This window comes from Crocodylus siamensis, chromosome 4 (genome assembly GCF_052110815.1).
Source record: "Crocodylus siamensis isolate JL-2025a chromosome 4, ASM5211081v1, whole genome shotgun sequence".
NCBI lineage: Eukaryota > Metazoa > Chordata > Crocodylia > Crocodylidae > Crocodylus > Crocodylus siamensis.
The window spans coordinates 76215533-76239654 of NC_143398.1; the positions used below are offsets into that span (position 1 = coordinate 76215533).

Here is a 24122-nt window from a genome sequence, read left to right on the forward strand (position 1 = left end):
AACCAAACACATATATAGTTTTTCTTTCTTTCTTCTATCCATTTCAGGTGTGGTGGGCAGCTTCTGATTTAGGTTGGGTAGTTGGCCATTCCTATATTTGTTATGGACCTCTCCTGCATGGAAATACAACTGTTTTGTATGAGGTAAATGCTTGTTTCTGGTGTTAACATTTCTGCCTTATCAGGGTATGTGAAGACATGCATTTATTGTTATTATGACAATTATTGTACATTTTGGGACTTCAGAAAATAGCAATAACTGCCGATTGTCTGATATCTTAACCCATCATCTTGGAAAAACCTGTACATGTTCATAAACCTGTTGATTTTAATAAGTTGCACACTTTTAAGCACACATACCTATTAGTATGGTCAGAGCCATGATGCTACCATGAAATATCCCTAAGTTTAGCAATAAACTTGGAACATTTTTATCTTCAATGAGCAAATAGGGTATATATTCTCCTTAATTACTGCTCAGTATAATATGGATGCTGCTACTGTGATAAACATCTCTGAAAAGCTTCAGTACTTAGATATACATGTTTAAATATACTTTACCTGTATTAGCAGAGCGGGCATTTCTTTGTAGTTGTTGACCTCTGATAATTCTCTGATAATTCTTAGAGTTAAAAATAAGAGCAAATATACCACATGTACAGTATGTTATGGATCTTTTTGTGTACAACTCTTTGGCAGTTGTTTTTTTGATCAGTTCTCTTGTGTAGTAACTGCTTATGAGTGGTGCTAGGATTTGCGTGAGCCATTGAAAGAAAGACCCCCCTAAAGACACCAGTGAAGGTCCTGTTTCTTTCTGCAGAACTTTGTTGGGCCACAGGTGTGGGCTCAGTAACACCAGCATGGGGAGTTCTGAGATATAGTTAGCCATGTTAATTTGTGTTTGAGAAGGAAGCAGACATTTGTACCTTTATAGACTAACCAAAGTAGATCTTTGTCTTTCTGTCTGTCTCTCAGCCTCTTCATTTATTAGTCTGTAAGATACAAATCTACCCTGACTTCTACTTGACTTCAGACTAACACAGCTCACAAACATGTGTTTGTAATTTTATTTATATGTAAACCAAGCTTTATATAGCAAGTTATATATATTGAGCTTTTGTGAGCCCAAGCTCACTTCATCAGATGCTGTGAAAGGACGTGCATAGAACATGGAACATTCCTGTTCCACAGTTTTGCTGTTGTGTTTCTTTTTGAAGTTTTGGGGTGTTTATAGATGTGCTTCAGGAGGTGGGATGGGGGGTGCTTTAATTAGCACAGCTCCAAGAGTTGTGCTAATTAAAGAACCTGGAGCATCATGTGCATCAGTGTCCCTGCACTGAAAAATGGCGGCAGGGCACTTTGACCTAAAGCTCGTCAAACAAGCTTTAGTTTAGAGCACCCTGCCACCATTTTTCAGCATGGGGACACTAATACATGTGATGCTGGAGTCTGCTGTAGCTCAGTAATTACCACACTCAAGCAGACTTGATTAATCGAGTCTGCTCCAATGTGCTGTAATTACAGTGCATTGGAGCAACCTCCTTACACGTGTATAGGAGCCTAAGAACAGCTAGCCTGAGGACAGCGATGGAACGTCTAGGGAGTTTAAAGAGTCCTGCCACGGGCCTGCATGTATTTCTGCAGCTGACGTCAGATCAGTGTTTGTTCATTCTTTCACGTAGGGTTTGCCCCATGTGTCCAATGTAGACAGGAGAGGGGCACTTTGAGCAGGTGATGGTGTATATGACATTGGTGCTGTTGTAAGTTAATGAACCCCAGGTGTTATAATCCATGTTATCCAGTCCAATGATAATGTGGTCTGTAGTGATGTTGGGGATGGGGAGTTCTGGCAAGGCTTGCACAGTGTCTGGGTTCTAAGGAGTTCTGACATCTATGTACTTCGATTTTTTATGACTGGAAGGCATCCCTTTAAGCAAAATGGGCCAATAGTCAAGGAAGTCATTGGTATTTAGGGATGATCTTTATGGTCACTTGCAGGATCCATGTGGCAGTTGTAATGAGAAAGTGATTACTAATGGTTGTGTTTTATTGCAAAATACCATGGAGCATGCTGTACTAATATATGTCAGGGATTTAAAATTTCTATTCTGCATAATTTTTAGAAAGTTCAGGTTGAAAGGATTACTGATGTTCATAAAGTATTTTAGGACAGGTCAATTTTTCTGTATCACGTTGGGTAAGGGTAGATTTACTGACCACATTCCAAGTCAGTTTTAATGAAACTTTCTTTGCTTGCTGGTTTGGGGAAAAGGGGTGCCTTTTAATGGCATGGGTGGGTTGCTTACTGTTTTTCAGTTCTTCAGTAAAAAACAACGGGCAAAGAATTTGCTTCCTATTTCCTTACTGTTGAGTGAGAATCAACAAGTAATTAAATATCCCACCTTATTCTACTTCCCCATTCAGTGAAGGAAGAACTTCACAATATTACAGTTAGACCTTCTGATATGGCTAACGATAAACGTCCAAGCAAGGTGCAAACTAGAAAACTAAAGTGCAAACTAAACCTACAGCTAGCATGCTATTTTGAAGAAGAAAAGACAAAACAAGACTGCTGGTAACATCAGTGATAGTGATATCTGCTGTTTGCATTGTCTGTCCTGTTTTTCTCTCCCTTTTCACCTCTTGTATGCTGAAGTCCCCCCACAGCTGTCCAAACTTGTAAAGTCTTGTAGACAGTTGCAGTTCTTGAACTTCTGTAAGCTCTGGTACTGCAGTGGAAGGAGTGGAGAAGCAGGTTTGAAGAGTTCCTTGTGCCTGATTAAACACTTGCAGAGGATCTTGTGTTGTAAGAGGCACAAGCATGGGTTCCTGTCTTTAACAAGGACCATAACTGCTATCTGGGCCTACATTGCCACTACACAGAGGCTGTTGCAGAAGTCCACATGGAGTCATGTGCCTATGTGGGGATTTGTGTGCTTGAACTGTGGGTTTTTAATAGAACCTCTCCCAAAAACATAGGTAGGTTGATGGCAGGTAGTCCTTACTGGCTTATGGGTCCCTTTGCTCTGCTTCCTTTCCTGTGAGGCTACCCATGACTCTGCTGCTCAAATGTAGGTCCTTGGAGAAATAAGTTAGGACCTGTGGTGGAATATCTTGCTAAGCAGATTGCTGTGAGTTTGTTGTGCAGTGTAGCACATAACTGTGGTCATGTTTTGGAAACTTTCCTCTCCCTCTTCCTTTCTGTAAAGGCTCTGTTAAAGAAGAATGGACTCATGGGATCTGCCAGGTTTAGTTCTTAAACCTCTGATGGGTGTCTGTTTGAGCTCTGTATAGCTGGAGGACTAACAGGTGCATTACTGGATCCCAGGTTAGCATTGTTTGTTTTTCAGTGCAGTGTTTGATATGAGTGACTCTATCTAAGTAAAGTACTGCAATCAAAGCCTGTGAATGCACAGCTGAGGAATCTGGCTCAAAATTGCATTGTAAATGGTAACTAATCTGTAGTCAGTGTTTATTGTATTCCCTCCAGAGATTCACAAGGAAGAGATATGTTGCTCTGGCTAGCTGATGGCATACTGGGAGTATCTTTGCATGTTGGGATCAGAGTAAAGGTTAAAGAGTAGTTAAATAGAGCTGATAGGAGTTCTTCAAGGGGCTGAGACTGACTCATGAGGGAAATAAGTTAAATATTGAACAGGTGAATATAATCAGCTGTGGAGGATTGCATGATAGATGGGGGGGAGGTGTGCAGAAGGCCTGGTAAGGGGAAAGCCGGTTATGGGCTGCTTGTATTCAAGGTTGTATGTTGTACCTACACTACACATTTACCATGCAGACGGATGAGTAGCAGCTGAAGTGAGAAGCTGGAAGCTAAATATATCCTGTAAGCTTAATTGTAGTCACCCTGAGAGGTGAATTTAGGGGTTTTCAGTGTGGAGGATTGACTAGTATGGGCAAGAAAGCAAGTCTGAACACATCCTTACCTTGTCCAGAAGATGTACACAAGCTTATTCTCACCAACGCAAATGGAAAGAGGCATTTTTGATTCTAAGTCTCTAGTATGGCAGCATAGCCTAAATGGATGGCAGCTGCATCCATAATTGTGAATAAATCTGATTTTGTTAAATGCTGGAGTTAGGTTTATGATTTTGCTAATAACTTAAGGAGTCATCCTTTGAAGCAAATAGTAGATAAGACAGACATTAATGATTTTGTAAAAAGTAATTAAAAGCAAACTCTTGGGTGTTGGACAGAAAAAAACAACAACCCCCCCCAACATATTGAGAATGTGCATATGTTTTTTTTTCAGTTGAAAACAATCCCTGAGCTTTGTTTTGCTATCAACAGCAGTATCATAGGTATTGTATTAAAATGGTTCTGTAAAACCAAAAGTGAAAAGATTACTTTTTTTAGAGTGACTTTCTGTCTCATCACTTTGCGATGACATCTGATGCAAAGAAATTTAATTTTTGAGCTTTTGGTTGATGATTTATTGGTTAATGAGAAGCGTATCTTAGACAAAGCCAGGTTTGTGAAACAGGTCTATTCTATTAAATATTGAAGTATGTATGACATTTGATAACTGAATAATGCATGAGATTTTTCCCCTAAGCATCTGAAAGATAGACTCTAATACTCTGAACCAATGAATGCAACAGCTGCAAGAAACTTAAATGGTTATTCTTAATTGGAAACTCAATTTACCTTCTGGCCAGATAAGGTTTACCTGTTTAATATGGCAATGCGTATTTCAGCCTGAAAGCTCACAATGAATACATTTGCAAAATTGGCTATGCATTGAATTTTTACACTACAGCTATGGGAATAAAAATTATCCATACACCCTTAGTTCTAAAGCCCTCTCCTGTGGCACCCCGATTACCAAGTGTGGTAGAGTTTTCTAGTCTCCTTTCTACATGCCTTAGTGTCTGAAGTCTTGGAACAAATGAGGTTTTAGTCTTAATACCTCTGTGGTCCTTTGGCTAATGGCTGTCAGCTGTTAGCCTATTTGTTATTGGATTCAAACTGGATTCAGTACGTGTGGAACTGGCAACTAGTAGTAGGGTGAATACAATAATTTGAAGAATCTGACATCTAGGACATTACAAGTTAAAAGTAATAAAAGCATAAAATGTTATAAAAGAACTGTTTTTAGAGGAAAGAATGAGGTTAACTTAAAAGTAAGAAGAACAGGCACTGGGGAAGGAACTGGCAGTGAAGGAATAAAGAAAAGCAAATAAGAGAAAATATTAGGCCTTTGTGTTTAGACTGCTCTCTCATAGATTTGATACCATGAGTGGCAATCCAAGTAGCCCCAATTTCCACATTTTAAAAAAAATTGTCTTTGGTCTTTCACCAACTACCCTGAGGAATCCTTATTTATAGAGAGCCAACCTTGCAGAGCCAACCTTGCAGACTAGCACTGGATACTGAATAGTATAGATGTTATAAAAGTATCCCTCAAATAGCTGTATGTAGTTTGAATCTGATATCTGATGTAGAAGAGATGGTATCATATGGTTTGGGTACATACTGTTGTTGTACTGGAGTTATAATATGGCTAGCTGAACAATTGATACAGCTATATTGCAAAATAACAAAAGGTTGAAGACTTGACTGTTGCTTACACAAAGTGCATTTTCATGTGCTTCCCTCCCCAGAGTCTCTTTCATGTATCTAAACTAGTGTTTCTCAACCAGGGTGCCATGGCACCCTGGGGTACCCTGAGATCCTGTCAAGTGTGCCTCAATGTGTTATGCAATGTTAGCACTGTTAGTGTACAAGCGTAATTCACAGGACAACCCCAGAGACTTCAAGGAGGAATCCAGGTGTTAAAAACATTTTGCCCTGTTGTAGTCTTCCTGAGTTTTTTGCAACAGAAGAATTATTCTACAGTTAGTTTGTACTCAAAAAATGAGTGAAAACTAAGCTGGTATTTTCTGACGGATGCTTTGAATCTTTGAGTATAGAAAGGCTGAGAACCATGGATCTAGACACAGGTATCCCCATATCCTTCAGATATATAGTAGATCCTATATGGTTTTTCCTCAGCTTCCTGCTCAAGGGAAAGGAAAGGTGCTACACTTACTAGCATCATGACCAAAAGAGACTTGGGGGTCATGATTGAACACAATATGAACATGAGCCACCAATGCAATGCCACAGCTGGAAAAGCAAATAAAACTCTGGGTTGCATCTAATGATGCATTTCAAGTAAGATGCAAAAAGTCATCCTCTGGCTTTATTTGGCCTTGGTGAGGCCTCAACTGGTTGCATCCAGTTCTGGGCTCCACACTTTAGAAAGCACATGGAGAAGCTTGAGAGAGTCCAGAGAAGAGCCACATGCATGATAAGAGGTCAAGAGAGCCTTAGGAGGAGATGCATGGGACTCTTCAGCCTGGAGAAGAGAAATCTCAGGGGAGACTTGGTGGCAGCCTATAAGGCTATAAAGGGTGTGCATCAGGAACTGGGAGAGTGTCTGTTTGCCAGGGCACCCCAAGGGAAGACAAGGTCTATTGGTAACAAATTGCTGGAAGACCATTTTAGACTGGACATGAGGAAAAACTTCTTTACCATCTGAGTCTCCAAAGTCTGTAATAGACTCCATCCAGAAATGAGGTAAGCACCTACTCTGGGTATGTTAAAGAAATGCCTGGATGCTCACCTTGCTGGGCTCATCTGACCCCAGCTGACTTCCTGCCCTTTGAGCAGGGAGCTGGACCTGATGATCTTGTGAGGTCTTTTCTACCCCTAAAGTCTATGAAATCTATGAAAGTCCAGCATGAAGGGTTGGGTTGACACTCAGGCCTCCTCCTCTGGATATGGAGCCTGAGGGCTTCTTTTCTTCCTATTAGACTATTGAACACTTTGGTGGCAGGACCAGCTGCACTTCACAGCTCACTGGTTTCAGGAGCCCAAAGAAGACTAACTGAGGGAAATGCCCTTCTCTGTGGGGCTAGGCAATTCTAGTTGGCAGGGCATTAGTGGCTCTGAGGAAGAATGTGGTTTTCCCTCCTACTTCACAGTGAGTAGCCTGGGAGTGGAGTCTTGTTGTCCTGCTCAAAGATGACACCTGGGAGGGGACTGCTCTCCCCAAACACTGTACCTGTTCATCCACAGTGAAAATGTCTGTATGGTCTCAGCCATATGCAGGCTATCAGGGGCATGAAGTTGGTTGCTTTGCCATTTTACGTCAGGACTCTGGATTGTTTTTTGTCCTCTGTATCAGGTTCCACTGCAGATTTGGTTTCTTCCCATGGAGTAAATCAGACTGTTTCAGCCTCTGTCCTTTGCCTGTGTGACTCTCTGAGCTGCTGGGAACTATATTTCTCAAGTTCCCAACAGGCTGCTCCTTTCCCACCCTGAAAACTTTGGAAGTCATAAGGGTTGCATCTACATGAGATGCATAACTGTGCAGCAGACTAATTTGTCGTGCAGTACAGCATCACTATCTACATGTGTGTGGCAATTAGAGCTCAGTAGACTAATTTACTGCGTTGTTGGATAGTTCCATCAGATACAAGTGGTATCTAGAAGCGCTGTAAATTACTGCGCTTAAACAAATGTGTAGATGGTAACATTGGGATTACTTTACTTCGGCTCAGATTAAGCCAGAGTACATTCAGTCACATTCATTGCACCTGTAGATACGCCTGAGGTGTATTGCACAAACTGGTATATACTGATGTACACAATATAGTTCTGCATGGCCTCAAATGTAGAGATACATTTTTGACATTTTGCCTCTGTTAAATGCCATTATCTGTCTTTTTCCCTCAGGCCCAAAGCTTTCCCAGTGTGTTACCCATGTATGTGCCACACTCAAAAGGACCATCTCTAAGTATTCTGAAAGACTCTTTGAATAATTTTGTGGCTGGTTTAACCTATTGGAACAATCATCTAGACTCACATAACTCTTCTTTCAGTGAAGGGAAAGAAGAGGGAGATGGTGACTGTTGCAACATTCTCTACTAAAAAAAAATAACTTGGATATTTTCTTTTCTACAATAGGGTATATTGTTAGGTAGATCAAGGAGACCATCATGATCTAAGGAAGCAGATCACACTCTAAGATGTAGATTAAATTATTTATAATTTGGTGTGGACCAGTAAGTTTGAAGATCTCATCAGTTCAAACATTGTAAAAGTAATTCCTCATTTGTATTAATGATGTTCTTTGTCTCCTTTGAGTTAAAAGAAGAAACAGCAAAGAATAGCTGATGAACCTTTGCTAACCACTTTGGGGTAGAAGAAGTTGGCAGAGAAGTGGCAGAATGTGGCTTGCTTCTTGTCTGTCAAATGATATTAGGTGAAAGTGAGAGGGGGTCCCAAAATGGTATCTCCATCTGGTTGTCCTGTTGAAAGGATGTGACTTAGATGAAGAACTTCAGTTTGAATTGAAAAACTGTTAGGCCAGATCAGTTTTCCTTTTAAATAAGGCCCTCCCTTCCCCTATCTAGCTTTTAGTGGCTCCAAACCACTAATAGTAATGGACTTTGTTACTTTGATTTTTCCTGTGGTTGCTCAGTGGTATGCTTCTTGATCCTGTGTCCCCCCATGGTCTCCCTCCCCCTGCAGGTAATAGTAAGGTAAAAGTAAGTAATATTTCTTATGTTATAGGTAAGGTTCTGTAAAAAGAAATATCAAAACAATATCCACATATAAGCAGGCTTCCTGACCAAACGTTAGGAAGTAAGATGAGTACTCTGGTACTTCATCATATCTACGTAGTAGGTATGTTAAAGATAAGATGTGACAGCTCTCTCTGTCTTTTTCTGGTGCATGTCCAATGCACCTAGCATGTTTATGTGTGCATGATTGCATCTCTTTGAGGAACAACCTGTTGGTAATAGAGACCTAGGTTTAATTACCCCTACCAGGTGAGATGGTTTTCAGGATCTTGATGTCTTTATGAATGCCAGCTAAAAATCTCTAATGTCCAAAGACCTTTACCTAATATTTTGGCAAGGAGGGATGCACACTGATCCTGGGAGACAGACTTATGAGGTGGTTGTTGAAGACCAGGATGTTCCCAATATTACTGCATTCTGCTTCTAGAGAGCAATTTCATACAGATGAGCTGCATATAAGCTGTCCTGAGCTTTTTTATGGGAAGAGGTGGCATGTAAATGAAATAAATGAATGTGTTCTTCAGATGAGATACTGATGGTTGGGCTGCCCTCTCAAAGAGAACTTCTTTTTCCCCACGTCCCCTACAAGTGTTTACATATTGCACTTCTGCTGCCTGTAGCATTATATTTTGATGGGAAGACTAGTTTTTGGTACATTCAGATGCCATGCCAGGTTTTGCTGTACTTTCTGAGATTGTAGCATGTGAAATACATGGTATTTAGTTGGCTGCTAGAACAAATCTTTCTTTATTATATACTTGCCCCTTCTTCTGAATAGTAAAGGCCTGTCAGAGTGTGTGGAAATCACTGCAGAGGAAAGCTTTTTCTTCCCCAGTTGATGCCATGGTGTCACTCTATCTTGTATCTGTCAGATAGAGTTAGTCATTGTAGAGCAGTATTGCTTACACAGGTGAAACAAACATATGCACTAGGAAAAATAGAATGGAACATCTTCAAGCACTGCCTCAAATTAGTCAAGGACACATCAGATGTTGACAGTTGTGAATCAGTTGCTACATGGGCTTCTCTTTAGGTGGAGGGATTTTAGTTCAACCCCATTTTCTTAGATTTATACAGGATCGTGCTTTAGGGTAGGATTTTTATTGTAGCTAAGGTAGATGACCTGTATCCTATTGCATTCAATTTTGCAGAATGAAGCATGAATGAGTCAGAATACTGTCTGTTCTGGCCTGGATTTTTTGCCCTTGGAATCCCAACACTTGTCCTCCACTGCCTATTTGAGTGAAAGAAAGTCTAGTTTATGAGCAGGACGCCATTATTCTTAGTCTGTACTATTTGGGAGCCTCTGGGAGCCTCATTTCTCAAGTTGCCGAATAGTCAATAGTGCAAAAGTTTGTTATCCTGCTCTCCAACTCTATTTATTGATAATAGGGCTGCTATATTTACGCAAGCATGCCTATATAAAATAGTGTACATATGCATACATGAATATGTATTTAAATATCTCTTTTACTCCCTCACACAGGTGGATATCTTACATTTTTAGGTGTAATTAATCATTTCCTTTCTTTTGGGTTGATCTATTCAATGGTTATACACCACTAGACAGATGATTATGATGTGATTTATTGGACTTCAGAATTCTACCTTTTTGTTATTCATAATATCCATCCTTCAAGCTCTTCTACAGCAGAATGAATAATCAATAAATTGTGGAGCCCATCAGTGGATCACTAGTAGAATTTTAGTTCATCTTGTCTGCATTATTTCACCAGGGTTTGAATGTAAATGTAATGAGATTTTCCTTTTTTAAGTATAGCATAAAATAATTAAACACACACATCCTCAAGATATATATGAGAGTTTTAATAGTTTTCCTATTCGTCTGCCCAATTTTAACTCTCCATCAGTTAATTTAAATTTAAATAATATTGCATACTTAGGCCATCCAACCACGTACATATCACTTTCTCACTTCTGTATGGCAGCTTTTAGCTATTTTCTTTGCAACAAGGGCACATTGCTAGCTCGTATTCAGCTTATTGTCCACTGTAATCCCCAGGTCCTTTTCTGCAGAGCTGCTGCCCAGCCTACCAGCCTGTACCAGTGTGTGAGATTGTTCCATCCTAAGTGTAGGACTTTGCACTTGTCCTTGTTGAATCTCATGAGATTTCTTTTGGCCCAATCCTCCATTTTGTCTAGGTCACTCTGAATCCTAGACCTACCCTCCAGCATATCGACTCTGTGCCCCTGCTTTATTTCAGAGACCAGATTGTTTCTCAGCTGCAGACATTTTGTGGTATTCAGGAGAGAGCTTGTAATGAATTTGATACCATGAGTGGCAGTCTAGGTAGTTCTTATTTCTTCATATTTTTAATCCATCTGGAGTCCTTCATCTACCACACCGGGGAATCCTTGTCTTTGGGCTTTGTAGAGACAACCTTGCAGACTAGTATGGGATGCTGAATGGTATGAAGGTTATAGATAATTAGCACTGCAGCAGATAGTGAACCCAAAACAGTAGATTTTAATTTTCTCTTGATTTTCAAAATAACAGGTGAACTATCATATTGGCATTGATAGAATTACAAAATCAGGTGACAGGACTTTGATTTTGGTTTTATGAACTTGAGTGTCTGCCTTGGTTATGAAGTCATAGAGGTTTTGAAATGGTTTAGGCTAGGGACAGACATTCAAAAAGCCTGAGCCTGAATTGATTCAATCTTTGCAGGTTAGTCTAACTAGGCTAGGCTAAATCAATTTTGTAACAGGACAGACATCCCAAAAATGCAGGCACATGCTTGCAGTGGCTCGGGATAGAAGCTGGGGGGGCGCTAGAGCAGCCTTCCCTTCCTTTTAGAACATGGAGCTGAAAGGGACATGCCCAGGCTCTGGCAGGATGCTCTGACTAGCCCAGCAGGGAATTGATAACAGTGTTTATCTCCCAATTAGGAAAACAACAGTGGGACATTACCAGCTACTTCTCGATTTTGCCTGTTGATTCTACCTGTTGATTCAGGACTAGCCAGCATGTGGTCTCTGAGCTAATACACAGACACCTCATCAGCAAGGCAGGGGGTAGGGAGGGATTCCTAGCAGGGAGTGGTGAGGGGAGGGGGAAAGCAGCCCACAGTCTCTGGAGCTCCAGCCAGGGAGCAGAGAGGAGGGGCCAGTTCTGCTGTGGAGCACAGAGCCCCACCCAGCCCAGAGAGCATGCTAGAATGCTGGGGCTGTTTGGCTTAATTTAAACCAGCAAGGGGTCTGGGACAGACATTGCATAAACTGGTTTGAGTCAAATCAGTTAAGTCTGATACTACATTCGACCAGGTACATTTCAGCTGGTTTATGTGCACTGAACATCTGTTCTGTTACAGGTTTAAACCAGTTTCTGATCACTTATACCAGTTTATGTGTAATGTCTGTCCCTAGCCACAATGTCTCTTTAGGTTTTTAACTTAAGAAGTGCTCAGACACATTTAGTATGGCTTTGATTTGTAGCACACATTGCAGCACCTATACAAAGTAATATTAACTCTACTTGTAGCAGTAGCAGATGGTGTTGCCTTGTGGTATTTCTTAGACTGGTTCTACAGCTTGAACACTTGGGCTAATGCAGGGGTTTCAAACATGCACCCTGCAGACCAGATTCAACCCATGAAGTCCTGTGATCTGGCCTGTGGATCTTAGACTGACCCCAGCCTGCACTGTACCAGCCCTTAGTTTTGGATCTGGGGCCAGTCTGGATTGGGCCATGCCAGAGCCAGGGTGCAGGTCTGGTCCAGCAGAACAGTGCACACCCTATTCTGGCCTCCTGTGCTGCATGCAGTATACACTGGCCTCACTCTGGGGGCTTGGGGTTACATGCGGTATGTGGTCTGGACCTGGCGCTGTGGGCATTGAGCACAGCACAGAAGGTTTGGGGGGCAGGCTGCATGTGGTGCCTCACAGGACTGCCTTGTGCACTGGCTCTGGTGCATGGTCTCAACTCAGTCCACAGACCAGCCCAGCAATGGGCTAGATGAGTATGACATCCCTGGTCAAATGGGTATCACTGAAAAGTATGTGCAGTTTTCAAGGTTAGGTTAATACTAGATGCTAATACTAGATGCTTCTAAAAATCCTAACTTCTGCCTTTAATTGTAATTTCCTTTTTAAATGCTTAATAAAGGAAAAAATATATACATTTTGTTGGAACAGGCCAATTCACACATCACAGTGACCAAGAATAATTGAATAGGGAACCCTGGTTAAAGTAACTTCTGTTAGAGAAGTGGAAGGAAAGTACCAAATAGCTTGCATTCCTCTTAAGACTTTTGCTTCACTGTGAATGTGTTTCAGTGGGCTCACCCCTTTGGAAAAAAAGTATTCCCATCAGATTGATACAATTTTAAGGCCAGGAGGGATGACTGTGATTGTCAAAGCTAACACCCTGCATGGCAAAAGGTAAAGAACCTCATTCAGTAGCATAGATGCACATTGTGTAATTTAATATGATGTTAGCTTGCGTTATTTTTATTATACTGTGATTAATATTTTCACAGACAATAGATATTAAATATTTAGAGACTTAGATAAAAAAGAGAATCTATGAATATCTTGTAGCCTCTGTAACTAGCAGTTGCACTTGCTGCTTGCATTTGCAAGGATTGAAAGAAGTGACTATTTCTATCGGGGGATGTCTAACCATTCTGCTGAAGATGCACTAAAACTTGGGAGGGAGAAAGAAGAGGTGGTGACTTCTTGTTTGACTAGACCCTTTTCTTACAGTGGAAGCCCTTTTACAGGGAAGTTTTAAGTGGGAAGGGGGAGGAGGGAAACATTTCTTCACTATAAAGCATTGTATTGAAAGAAAAAAGGGCTATGAACAGAAATCAAATGGTTTATCTTACAGTTAGTACTCAGAATATCTACAGCTTTTTAGGAGAAGGAATTTCTGGTGGATGAGGTTTTACAGAAGTGGGGAAAGAAGGACTAGAGCAAATCTCGACTGTAAATTAAAAGGAGCTGTCTCAAATTTGAAGGTGGAGGAATGCAAAAATAGATAATATATTTTTATTCTTTTAGTGACTAGATTGTATTAGTGTTCCCATTAAGAAAGAAATGGAATCCTCTGAACCCAGGTTTCAACCTTTTCCCCAAAAGTTATTCACATATTTCAAAGTTGGTTACCATTTTAACAAGATGGAGTAATGTCAGAAGTTTGGATGGCCAGGACTCTTTTTCAGGATGGGGAAGGAGCAGTGTGTAGACTTGTCAGTCTTGGGGCAGCCAGCTGGAGAATGTGAAATTGGGTCAGGTATAGCTTTCTTATTCTCACCTCAAATAGTGAGTTTTTTAATTGGCTTAACAGGAAGCGAAGTGCCACTTTAGCAGTTACTATGGAAACGTCATACTTTTGGGTATAATATGACACCATTGACAAGAATATGAAAACTGTAATGTAGTCCTTCAAATATCAGGAAGGATTATTTCCTGTTTTTTCTCTTATACAACTCTTTCCAATATTTGACAGATTTTAAATACATGCCAAACAGGAAGATGCTTTAGATGTTGCAGTTCACATAGGTTTTGGACTTCTTCAGCCAGCCTGATCCCAAGTCATCAGAAACTGGATTGGATGGGCAGGAAATTTAGTCTTTTATGTTACCACAGAGGAAAGGAATCAGAGTTACTATGTCTCTCAGTGTTTCTGCTGAGTGGGGTTTAGTGGGGACAAACAGCTTTTTACTAGCTATCCCTGGAGGTATGAAAGAGCCCTCGGTCTAGGACTTAATTTTTGGTTGTGTAAGGAAGATTCCCTGTCTTTAGCTTGCACCTGAATACTGTCTCTGAAGCTTCCCAAAACTGTTTCTTCTGGCCCTTGTCTATAATAGTGTTACTTAACCTTTTCAGACTCAACCTACCTCTTGGAAAATCCCAACTCTTTCATTTGTTTTTTTTGATTGTGGGAAAATAATAGAACAACTCTTCCATTGCAGAGAACTCAAAGACCAAAGCAAGTCAGAATGTTTTTGACATTGTGGAGTTGTATTTAAAATCTCTGGATTTATTGTGTGAGTTGTGTAGGTGTTTGCATATCTAACAGTGCTAATATTGCCTTAGAACTAGCACCCTGCAGCACCCTGATTGAGAATCCCTAGTATAAAGCCATACATCTGCACCATACCCCCAATAGGCTTATGTTTCATGTGATCAGAGGCAGGAAGTGTCTAGATAAGCTTGTCAAAAGCACTTCCAAGTTTGGACTAGTGGGGTGGGGAGGAGTTAGACTGCAACCAGGCACATCATCTTGTAGTGAAGAAAGAGACAGCAAAAAAAGGTGATTTCATGGGAGTGAGGGAAACAGATGGGTTAGGGAAAAAGAATGAAAAATGTGCTAGAGTGGGGTAGAGGTAAATGGAGAGGGCAAGAAAATAGTTAATATGAAGGTTTTGGTATAGGCAGGAATGAAGAAAATGAGGGAAGTTACAACTCAGAGAGCAGTGTCATAGAGAAAATAAAAGCTATAGAAGAATAATAGAACAAGTACCTTCCAGTCACCTAGGTCAGAATATCCACTTAATGGCAGAAATGTCAGAGATTGAATCCACTGATCTAAGTGAGACAAGGTTCTTTGGGTGAATCTGATATCTTTTTATTAGATAAACTGGCTAAAAAACCAGCTGGTGTCTTTACTATTCATTCCATCCAGGAAGAGCACACACCAATTGCAGATGCTTCCTCAACCTTATACCCAAAAGCTTGCAAAGAAGAATTTTTCCAACTATTTGAATTGGTCTAATAAAAGATATCAGATTTACCCAAAGAACGTTGTCTGCTTATGTCCTTAGACCAGTGTGGCTACAACCTCATCTCATGTAAGTTAGTAACTTTTTAAAGGTAAAAGAAAAAGAATAAAAAACAAGCGATTCTGCAGCACTTCAAAGAAGACGGATGAAAATGGAACATTAGGAAATATTTTTGCATTTTTTAAAAATGCATATTTTTAATACCTAAAATAATCCCTATTATGCACTTTCAGAACTCAGATGTAGGCTCATCATAAAGCTTCATCTGGCTTGTTTCTTTGAAATATGCCAATAGCAACTTCAAATAATAAGGTGATAGAGGCAAGCTTGAGGCATAACCAATTGTAAACCCATAACCAAACTCAACCATGCTCCCCTTCCCAGACCCAGTTCTTATTGTTGGGATCTTGCACTGACTTGGTGCCCTTGCATTGCTGCCAGAGAACATGAGAACTGCCATTCCAGATCAGAGCCAAATTCCATCAATACAATGTTCTATTTAAGAGGAAGATGTCAGAACCCCACTCTAAAGAGATGTCAAGTAATTTTACCTTCTTCCACTCAGTCCTATCTTAATCTTTAAGAGCTAGAGATTGGGTTGAGACCTGAAAGAACAGATTCAAATCCTAAAAAAAATTGTTTGCTTGTAAAGGCATTTTCTTTAGCTTTTAAATACTTTTTGTGGGCTCTTTTCAGTTGTTTCCAACAACCTTTTTTTGGGGACACAAGAACTTGTTGTATTCCAGTATCTCTCTCACCAATAGTATATACAGAGATAAATGTGTTTCCTTCCTCCCAGTCATTACTCCCAGCTTATATATAGGGGACCACATTAACTTTTTCCCCCCACAGCATTGTACTGGGAGATTATGTTGGATTGCTTCTCCAATGTGACCCCGGGCCGTTTTCAGAATCCCTGATTTTAGTCTCCTGTTTTATAGTTGTGGCCTTCATTCCTTGTTAGTAGATGTATAACTTTATATTTATTTGCATTAAAACACAATTTTGGGATGGGTCCAAGTAATTCAAGATATTCGGTACGAGTTTCCTCTTCTCATAATTATTTTGTCAATCTACATTAATTACAGACTTTATCAGCAGTGATCTTATTTTTACATCCAGATTATTGTGGGAATTATTGAATAGCGTTAGACCTAGTACTGATCCTAATGGGACTCTATTAGACATACCCTGATTCAATGATGCTTCCTGTTGACGAATACTTTTTGAAACGTTTAAGATGGTTCTTAATCAATTCAACATGTGCTTGTTTGATCCTTTAGAATGATTACATTTTCATTTAAATACCATGCAGCAAATGCCTCCTGTGGCTTCCTGTACTATTTGTTATAATCTTCCTGAGCATCAGAGGGGTAAAATTATTGTGTTGTTCATCAGTTTCAATTTGGGTTACTGGCTTCTGAAATTCATACACTGTATTTACTTGAATCCAAGATAACTTCAAATTTAAGATGAATTTAGGGTGGAGCAGCTGTGGCTCCAACTGATCTCAAGCCTGTGTTGGGGATGGAGTTGCCTGACCCCTGCTTATACTTGAATCCAGGAGGGCTTCCCCTCCATGTTAAATGTGAAAAAAGGTATATTGTGTCAGTTCATTCTGCTTTTGATAAGGAAAGCTTTATATAGAGGCATAGGAGGTGGCTCAAATGGATTCAGGAGGATAGATAGCTGTTGAACATTCATTTTACATTTGAAAGGTGACTATTCAATGTATAAAGTTAGACTTTTTTTTGTATTAATGAAAATGTAATGTTGCCTCTATTCATCATTAATTTTTTTCCTGCTTAGTGTCAGTGAATAGAATTATCCTAAGCACAAGTGAGAATAAGTATCCAAACTAGCCCTTTAGTGCCTTACCGTTACTAACTGCGACACATTATCAGTCTTTTCTTGGGATCTGGAAACTTTCCAATAAGATTAAAAGTAGCAACTCACTTTTCTCACCAGAAGTTAAACCAATTTTAAAATTGTTTTGCAGTTGGATTTTTCTGTCCAAGATGATTGTAAATGTTGTCAGTCTAGTTACATTATAAGGTACTGGGAAGATTTTTGTATGAGTCAGGATTCCTTCACAGTAAGGACATCACTTATTTTGGTATTAACTAGGGATATACACTTAGATTGGAGCAAAATATTGGCAGGCATCATTGAGGAACATGTGTTTTATAAATAGCATTTTCTTGCCCAGCCAGGTTTTCAAAGTTATGAAAGAGATGTCTTAGTGGGTGAACGTGTAAAAGGATGGTTTGGGGAAAATGCAAGAGATGTTACATAGGTTTTTGGCAGCAGTGTACTAAAGGAAAGAAAGAGTACATACTTCCCCCCACAGATAAGCAGTCTGTTCTGCTTCATTTGGAGAGTACTAGGGCACATTACAACAAAAAAAGTTTGTGAAAAAAGCAGCATTTACCCATTTGTGGTTTCTCTGTTTTTGGTCTTTCCCACCACCACTTCAACCCAACTGTTTTTTTTTTTATATTCCTGTATTGTGAATATTATTTTTGTATTGCACTTTCTTTTTTTCCTTTATGTTCCTCCTTCTCTTCATTGTTACTATACCTATTGTACTGCTTTTCTTTTCCTGCACATTGTTTCTATTCTTCCTTTCCATCACTTTCCTGGCTCTTACTTCTTTGTACTCTCTTAATCCCTTTTGTGTTTCCCTCCATCATTTCTCCTCTCTTCCCCCTGCTTATGCTTGATGCAAGAAGGTCTGGGGAAATATAAGCATTGGCCCAATTCATACTGGCAAATGCCTGTGTGTGGTATGAACTATATGGAAGAAATGTGAGTCTACATTTTGGGTTCCATTTAATGCTAGGGTAGATTGAGAACTGATGAAGAAAGATTCACTTGGAAGATCTAAGTGGTGGGGGAGGAAGTCTAACAGCATAGAAGTGCTCTGCATGGTCCTTGAATTATAGTTTAATTGGCCAACTATGTCATTGTGGACTGCTGTTGACTGAGTTTAAACAAAATCTTGCCCCTTGAATTGTCATGAGGTGGGTCTGGTAGTAGAAGGGATTGGGAAAACTAGTTATATTAGGAAAACAAAATATTTTTAATGGATACAAACCTTCATGCTTCAGGTCACCAACAAATTCTTAAGAATTAGGAAAATTCACTGTGCATTCCATATGTGTACTGGAACTTACATCCGAAGGCCATGCCTGGACCTTCCTGAGGAGAGGTAAGCAGAGGCAAAGAGCAGTGAGGAGGGTTCTGCAGAAGGAACAGTGGTTCAGCCTGATCCACTGGTGCTGCCCTGGGCCATGTCATACCTTCTTGGGCCTTATGAGATCTCTTTGTGGGCCAGATCTGGTTTGGGAATTGTAGGCTGCTGACCCTGGCTCTAAAATATTTGTGTTCCATTCTCATCTTGGCAATTTGAAAATATCCTTCACATTTTTGTATTCTACTATATTTGTCCATTGGATGGTACCATCTATCGAATTGTAGCAGCCTACAATTATATAAGAGGGGTATATGAGGACCTGGGAGAACAGCTTTTCACCAGAGCTTCCCAAGGGATGAAAAGTTCTAATGGCCATTGTCCCAGGGAGCTAGGACAAGACTTACCAGCACCAGCAGAGAAGCCCACGTGGCCGCTTATTTGTATCGACACGGCCGGAAGATGACATCATCGCAAGCAGGCAGCTGGTGGGGATAAAAACGGCCACCAGAGAAAGGAAACGGGGAGCGGAGGAAATGGGACCTGGTCCCGCAGTAGGAGGGGTGGAGAGACCCTGAACGGGACAGGCGGCAAACTCTCCAGTAAGGGGCCAGAAAGCCCCAGAGCAGGACAGGCGGCTTTCCCAATAAGGGGAACAGAGAGCTCCAGAGCGGAGCAGGCGGCGGCTTTCCCAACAAGGGGGACAGAGGGCTCCAGAGCGGAGCTGACGGCAGCTTCCCCAATAAGAGGGGCAGAGAGCCCTAGAGAAGAGCAGCAACCCGCTCAGCCAGAGGAGGAGCAGCAACAACAGCCAGCTGCAGGACATCGGGTGAGCAGAGTCAGACGAGCAGACCGGAGACAGAACACGAGGAGAGGCAGGCCAGCAGAACGTCCGACGAGGGAACCCCGGGTCCCGGACCAGAAGCTTGCGAGACCCACAGGTTGAGTGTTGGGGTGGAGATGTGGGGACGCGACCCTGCCAGAGGGGACCAGGACCCGGAAGAGCCCTGAGGGGGCATAGGCGGGTGGAGGTTGCTGCCAACCAGCTGTGGCCAGAAACCTAGAGGGGTATTAGGCTGATTGAGTGGCAGGTATTGCCCAAGAGGACCCGAGGAGGTCTGAACAAGGACCCAGTCAGTAAGGGGCTGTGGGGTTGCGCTTTTGAGTTGTTTATTGGTTTTGTTTTTCTAGTCAAGAGGATACCCCAGCAAGAACCGTAGGGGTGGCACAGTCAGGGAGATAAGGTTAAGGAAATTTTGGCAGGGCCCAACCTGAGCTGCAACCAGTAGCGGGTCGAACAGGTCATAGCGGGAGAGGACGGAGCAGGGTAATCCTACGAGGGCAGGACAGACCAAGGGAAGCAACCAGCCCAGGAAGAAGAGGTCAGACCCACAAAAGGGGGAGAACACTAGAGGTGGTGTGAGGCTGGGGTGCAGGGGTGGCGGAGCCCCGCAACGTGACCACCGAGGGATCCCGGGCTGCGGAGCACCCACGAACCAACCTTGACTGAACTTAACACCAAGTCGTGGCGGGCGAGAACTAAGGCGGGGACTGGACGTTAAGAAAGCTACTCTGATCCCGTAGCGATCCAGGGAGCTCAGCGGCATCCTCCTTGCCGAAGGTGAGCCACCTATGGGGAGGGTCCTCGTTCGGCGGTCACAGCCATAAACTCCTGGAAGGCCAATTTAGATTAGACATAAGAAAAAAAGTTCTTTATGGTGCGAGCGTCCAGGGTCTGGAACAAACTCCCCCCAGAGGTGGTGCAAGGACCTACTTTGGACTCTTTCAAAAAACATGCGGATGTTTTTGTTGCTGAGGTCACTTGATCCCAGCTGACTTCCTGCCATTGGGGCAGGGGGCTGAACTTGATGATGTCACAAGGTTCCTTCCAGCCCCTAATACAGGGGCAGGCAATTGGTTTGGGCAGAGGGCCGCTTACTGAGTTTCGGCAAGCCATCGAGGGCCGCATGACAAGCAGCCCAGGGCAGATTAATATTAATTTTCTAAATTTTTTAGGGGCCCCGCAGGCCAGATAGAATGGCCTGGTAGGCCGCATTTTGCCCACCCCTGCCCTAATGTCTATGAAATCTACTGGGTTTAACCTTTTCCAAATATTGGTTTATATTAAGTGCATGAGGGGAACGGAATGAAAAATATACAGTATTTGAACATTACTTGGCACACTTTAAGAAATATATGTGGTCACCAATGAATGGAAGGGAATAGAGTTGGCAGATAGATTGTCTCTGATGTACATGCAAGTTCCACACATTGATATTTATTAAATTATGCATGCATGTGAGGCAAGTTGCTAAAGGAAAGTATGCTCAACATGTTTACTTATACAAGACAGGAGAGATTTGAGTTAACTCTGTATATTTCCTCCATAATGGCTTTAATTTTGAAATATGTGACATTTGCAACAATGAAATTCTTGCCGTGTTTGTGGTTCTTGCATAAACATTGGACAAGTGGCATTTGCAGTATGAAAGGTGTATGTCTCTCCTAACTTGGATATAAGCCCTGTGAGATAGCAAAAGTTCATCCTCTGAATGTGACCTTTCCTAGTGAAAAGGGCATGGCAATACCTGCAAAGCTAAAAGTCACTTTATTTTAACTTCATCTTTATCATCTAAAATAACAAGACATGGAGCACTTCACTCACTGAAGTAATCACATACACTAAGGTATTTTTATTTGGGGGTCAGTCCTGTGTCATCTGCTTTCTGTGTTTACAACTCAATAGAATATAATTGGAATTTTTTTTTCTGGCCATTGAAAAACTTATTACATCCAGTTGACTTTTGTTTACTATTTCCTGATGTGATTTGAAATATGGAAAGTCAATGTTTAGTAAAAAGCTGGTATGGTAGCACACTAAAACATGAAGGGGGAGACCGTGGACTCCTCCCTAGTTCTTTTGCACAATGTGTGTAGCATAAAGAGGATGGGAATCTAGCATAAGAAGCTAACTGGGGATTTACCTACTGTGGGAGATTCCTGGGTAGTAAAGAGCCAACATAACTAAATTCTATGTTGCCACCGTGGATGCGGCTAGAAAAAGGGAAGCATGGCTGAAACTTCCAAGGTCTAATTTGGCTCATTGAAACCCTGCAGGTTTACTTAGTCTGTTCCAAGATCAGGATGAGTGTAGAAATTACTCCTCCTCTCCCCAGTAAATAAATAGCTCCTTTGCATAGCTTCTCCCTTGGTTTCCTCGCCCGCTGCTAGGACTTGTTAAGTGTAATTGAAGATTGATCCTGAAGCTTTTTGAAAGTATCCTAGAATATGACTCCAGGTTGTGATGTTACTGCTACAACAAACAAGTAATCTCGTTGTATTTTTAAAAAGGCATCTTTGAAATATTTGAAATTACTGTGGTAACTGTGTTGATGCTATTGTTATATGTTCAAGTCTTGAACTGTCAAGGAATTATGAAATATTTTTATCCTGTGACATTTTAAATTAATCTCTCCATAGGGGAAGCCTGTGGGAACGCCAGATGCTGGTGCTTATTTCCGTGTGGTAGCGGAGCATGAAGTGGCTGCTTTTTTTACTGCACCAACTGCAATTAGAGCAATCCGTCAACAGGACCCTGAGGCAGCCTTGGGAAAGCAGTACTCTTTGACAAGGTGAACTAAGGATACGTTGGAAATGGTTTGTTATAGAAACAGACTCGATAAACTGAAAATAGTATAGCGTCTGGAGCTTTGGACACCTGTACAAGTGGTAGACTACAAATTTACTCCTGACATTCTATACATGATGATACACTATAATACACGATGAAAAACTGCATGAAAATATTAACAGTGCAAGATCAAGCACTCAAACATGAATTAAGGATGCATGTACAACCTTAATTTTACTTTTACATTTATACAGTGTTGTACAGGTTTGAGCACACACTTGCATACTGTTAATGCACAGGATGTACAGTGCTTGCTTACTGACCAGGGAGTCAATCTTTTGTTTTATCCTCATTGTTTAATATGTGGCTTCTTTATTAACAGTTCAGTATTTACTTAAATTTTGCTCTGAAGACAGAATTATTCATTTTCCTCATGGGATTTTTTGCTTTGCTTGTCACTATGATGTCTGCATGCTTCAAAACTGCAAATTCTTTAATCTTCACAAAGCCCCCGTTAGGTTGGAGAGTGGTATTATCCAGACCATAGAGTGGGGAAGCTGAGGACAGAGAGATTATGGTTGAAATCTACCACTAATTTTGGAAACCACTTAGGATGTTATTTTTTAGTGTTCTTAACATAATATAGGTCCTTTTGAGAACCTTATAGATCAAAGCATAGCTCCCGCTGACTTCAGCAACACCTGTGAGTGTTCAGGACTTCTGCAAATCATGACCTGAAAGGCCAAAGTGATGTACGCAGAAACTGAGGAACACAAATTAGTGACCACCTATGAAAACAGCCATTTTAAATATCTTGTCAAATATCAAACAGGACCTCTGACAGAATCCATTTATCTAAGGCAAGTTCAGTCCAGTGTAGGGGATCAGGTATTGGCTGTGTTGTGCCACTCCTTCCCTGTGCAGCACTCCCCTCCACTGAAGAAGAGCTTGCTGCTCCATTGTGTCTGTGCTTTCTTTACTGTAGAGGGGTCAGGCAACACCGAGAGCAACTGCAGGTAGCTGGCCGCTATGGGGGGAGAGACTTCCGTTTATAGCTACAGCCAGATTGAAGGCTTCGGCCCATGTTGCCAGAAGGCTTCCAGCTCTTGAGCCAAGAGAACATTCAGTTGTCTTAACTATGACATCATCCTTTTTCCTAGCTCCACAGGAAGAAAGACAGGATACAAGAGGTATCCTGTCTTTAATCAGCCCACAACTGTCTTAAATCATCTGGGAATTAGTTTGTAATGAATTATGTGGCCCTCAGCATGAATCCTCCTTAATCACTTTCACCTGTTCCAAGGCATCTTCAGCCCGTCCACATTGCAGACTTGGTCCCAGCCTGTTGTTGGGCTCATACCATCCTCCCTCAAATAACATCTAATTGGTCTAGGGAAGGAGAGTTTATCTTGTCATTGCACTAAGTGTTAGGAATTCCAACCCCTGTTCTTCAGGCTTTTTAGGAGATCCTTTCTCTTAAACCTACTGAAAATGTGATTTTTATCAGGGAATTTGACCCACTATTGAATGAGTTCCTGCACTGTAGACATACTGGGAACTAACCTGTCTCTACCCTATTCTCAATCCAGCCCAAGTTTCTAAGCAGGTAATGATTCCCTCCCTTTGATATTAGCCAAAAATGTATCTGTTCAGTAACTGGGGAGGTGTAGCTCATTCTTCATTCTTGTATAACATGGCTATTCAATGCCATATTCTTGTATAGGTGATCATTGATCCTTCCTCCTGGTGTGCAGATTTAGCCACTTACCAATTCCTCCAAATTTTGATCTGGTACCTCCAGAGAACAAGGCAGCTCCCTGTTGATCCTCTGCGTTTCAGACCATTTTGTAAATGCCTCTAGGAAGGGCCCTGTATCTTTGCTTAGTCCCTAATTGTCCTAGTGATTAAGGCAATCGCCTTACAAAATCAGTCAATGTTTTCATGTAGGTATACAATACT

General features: G+C 41.3%; 1 protein-coding gene across 12 annotated transcripts in view; it reads left to right on the plus strand.

Annotated features, from left to right (window-relative positions):
• The window catches only part of ACSS3 (acyl-CoA synthetase short chain family member 3), a 203754-nt gene that overhangs the window by 54280 nt on the left and 125352 nt on the right, over window positions 1-24122 (plus strand). For 11 of the 12 annotated variants that reach the window (XM_090042628.1, XM_090042623.1, XM_090042625.1 and 8 more), the window contains 2 exons: window positions 48-143; window positions 22013-22164. In XM_090042628.1, coding sequence (XP_089898754.1) covers window positions 48-143; window positions 22013-22164 — 248 coding nt within the window. The remainder of the gene's footprint in view (window positions 1-47; window positions 144-22012; window positions 22165-24122) is intronic. The other variant, XM_090042627.1, reaches the window with a different exon arrangement.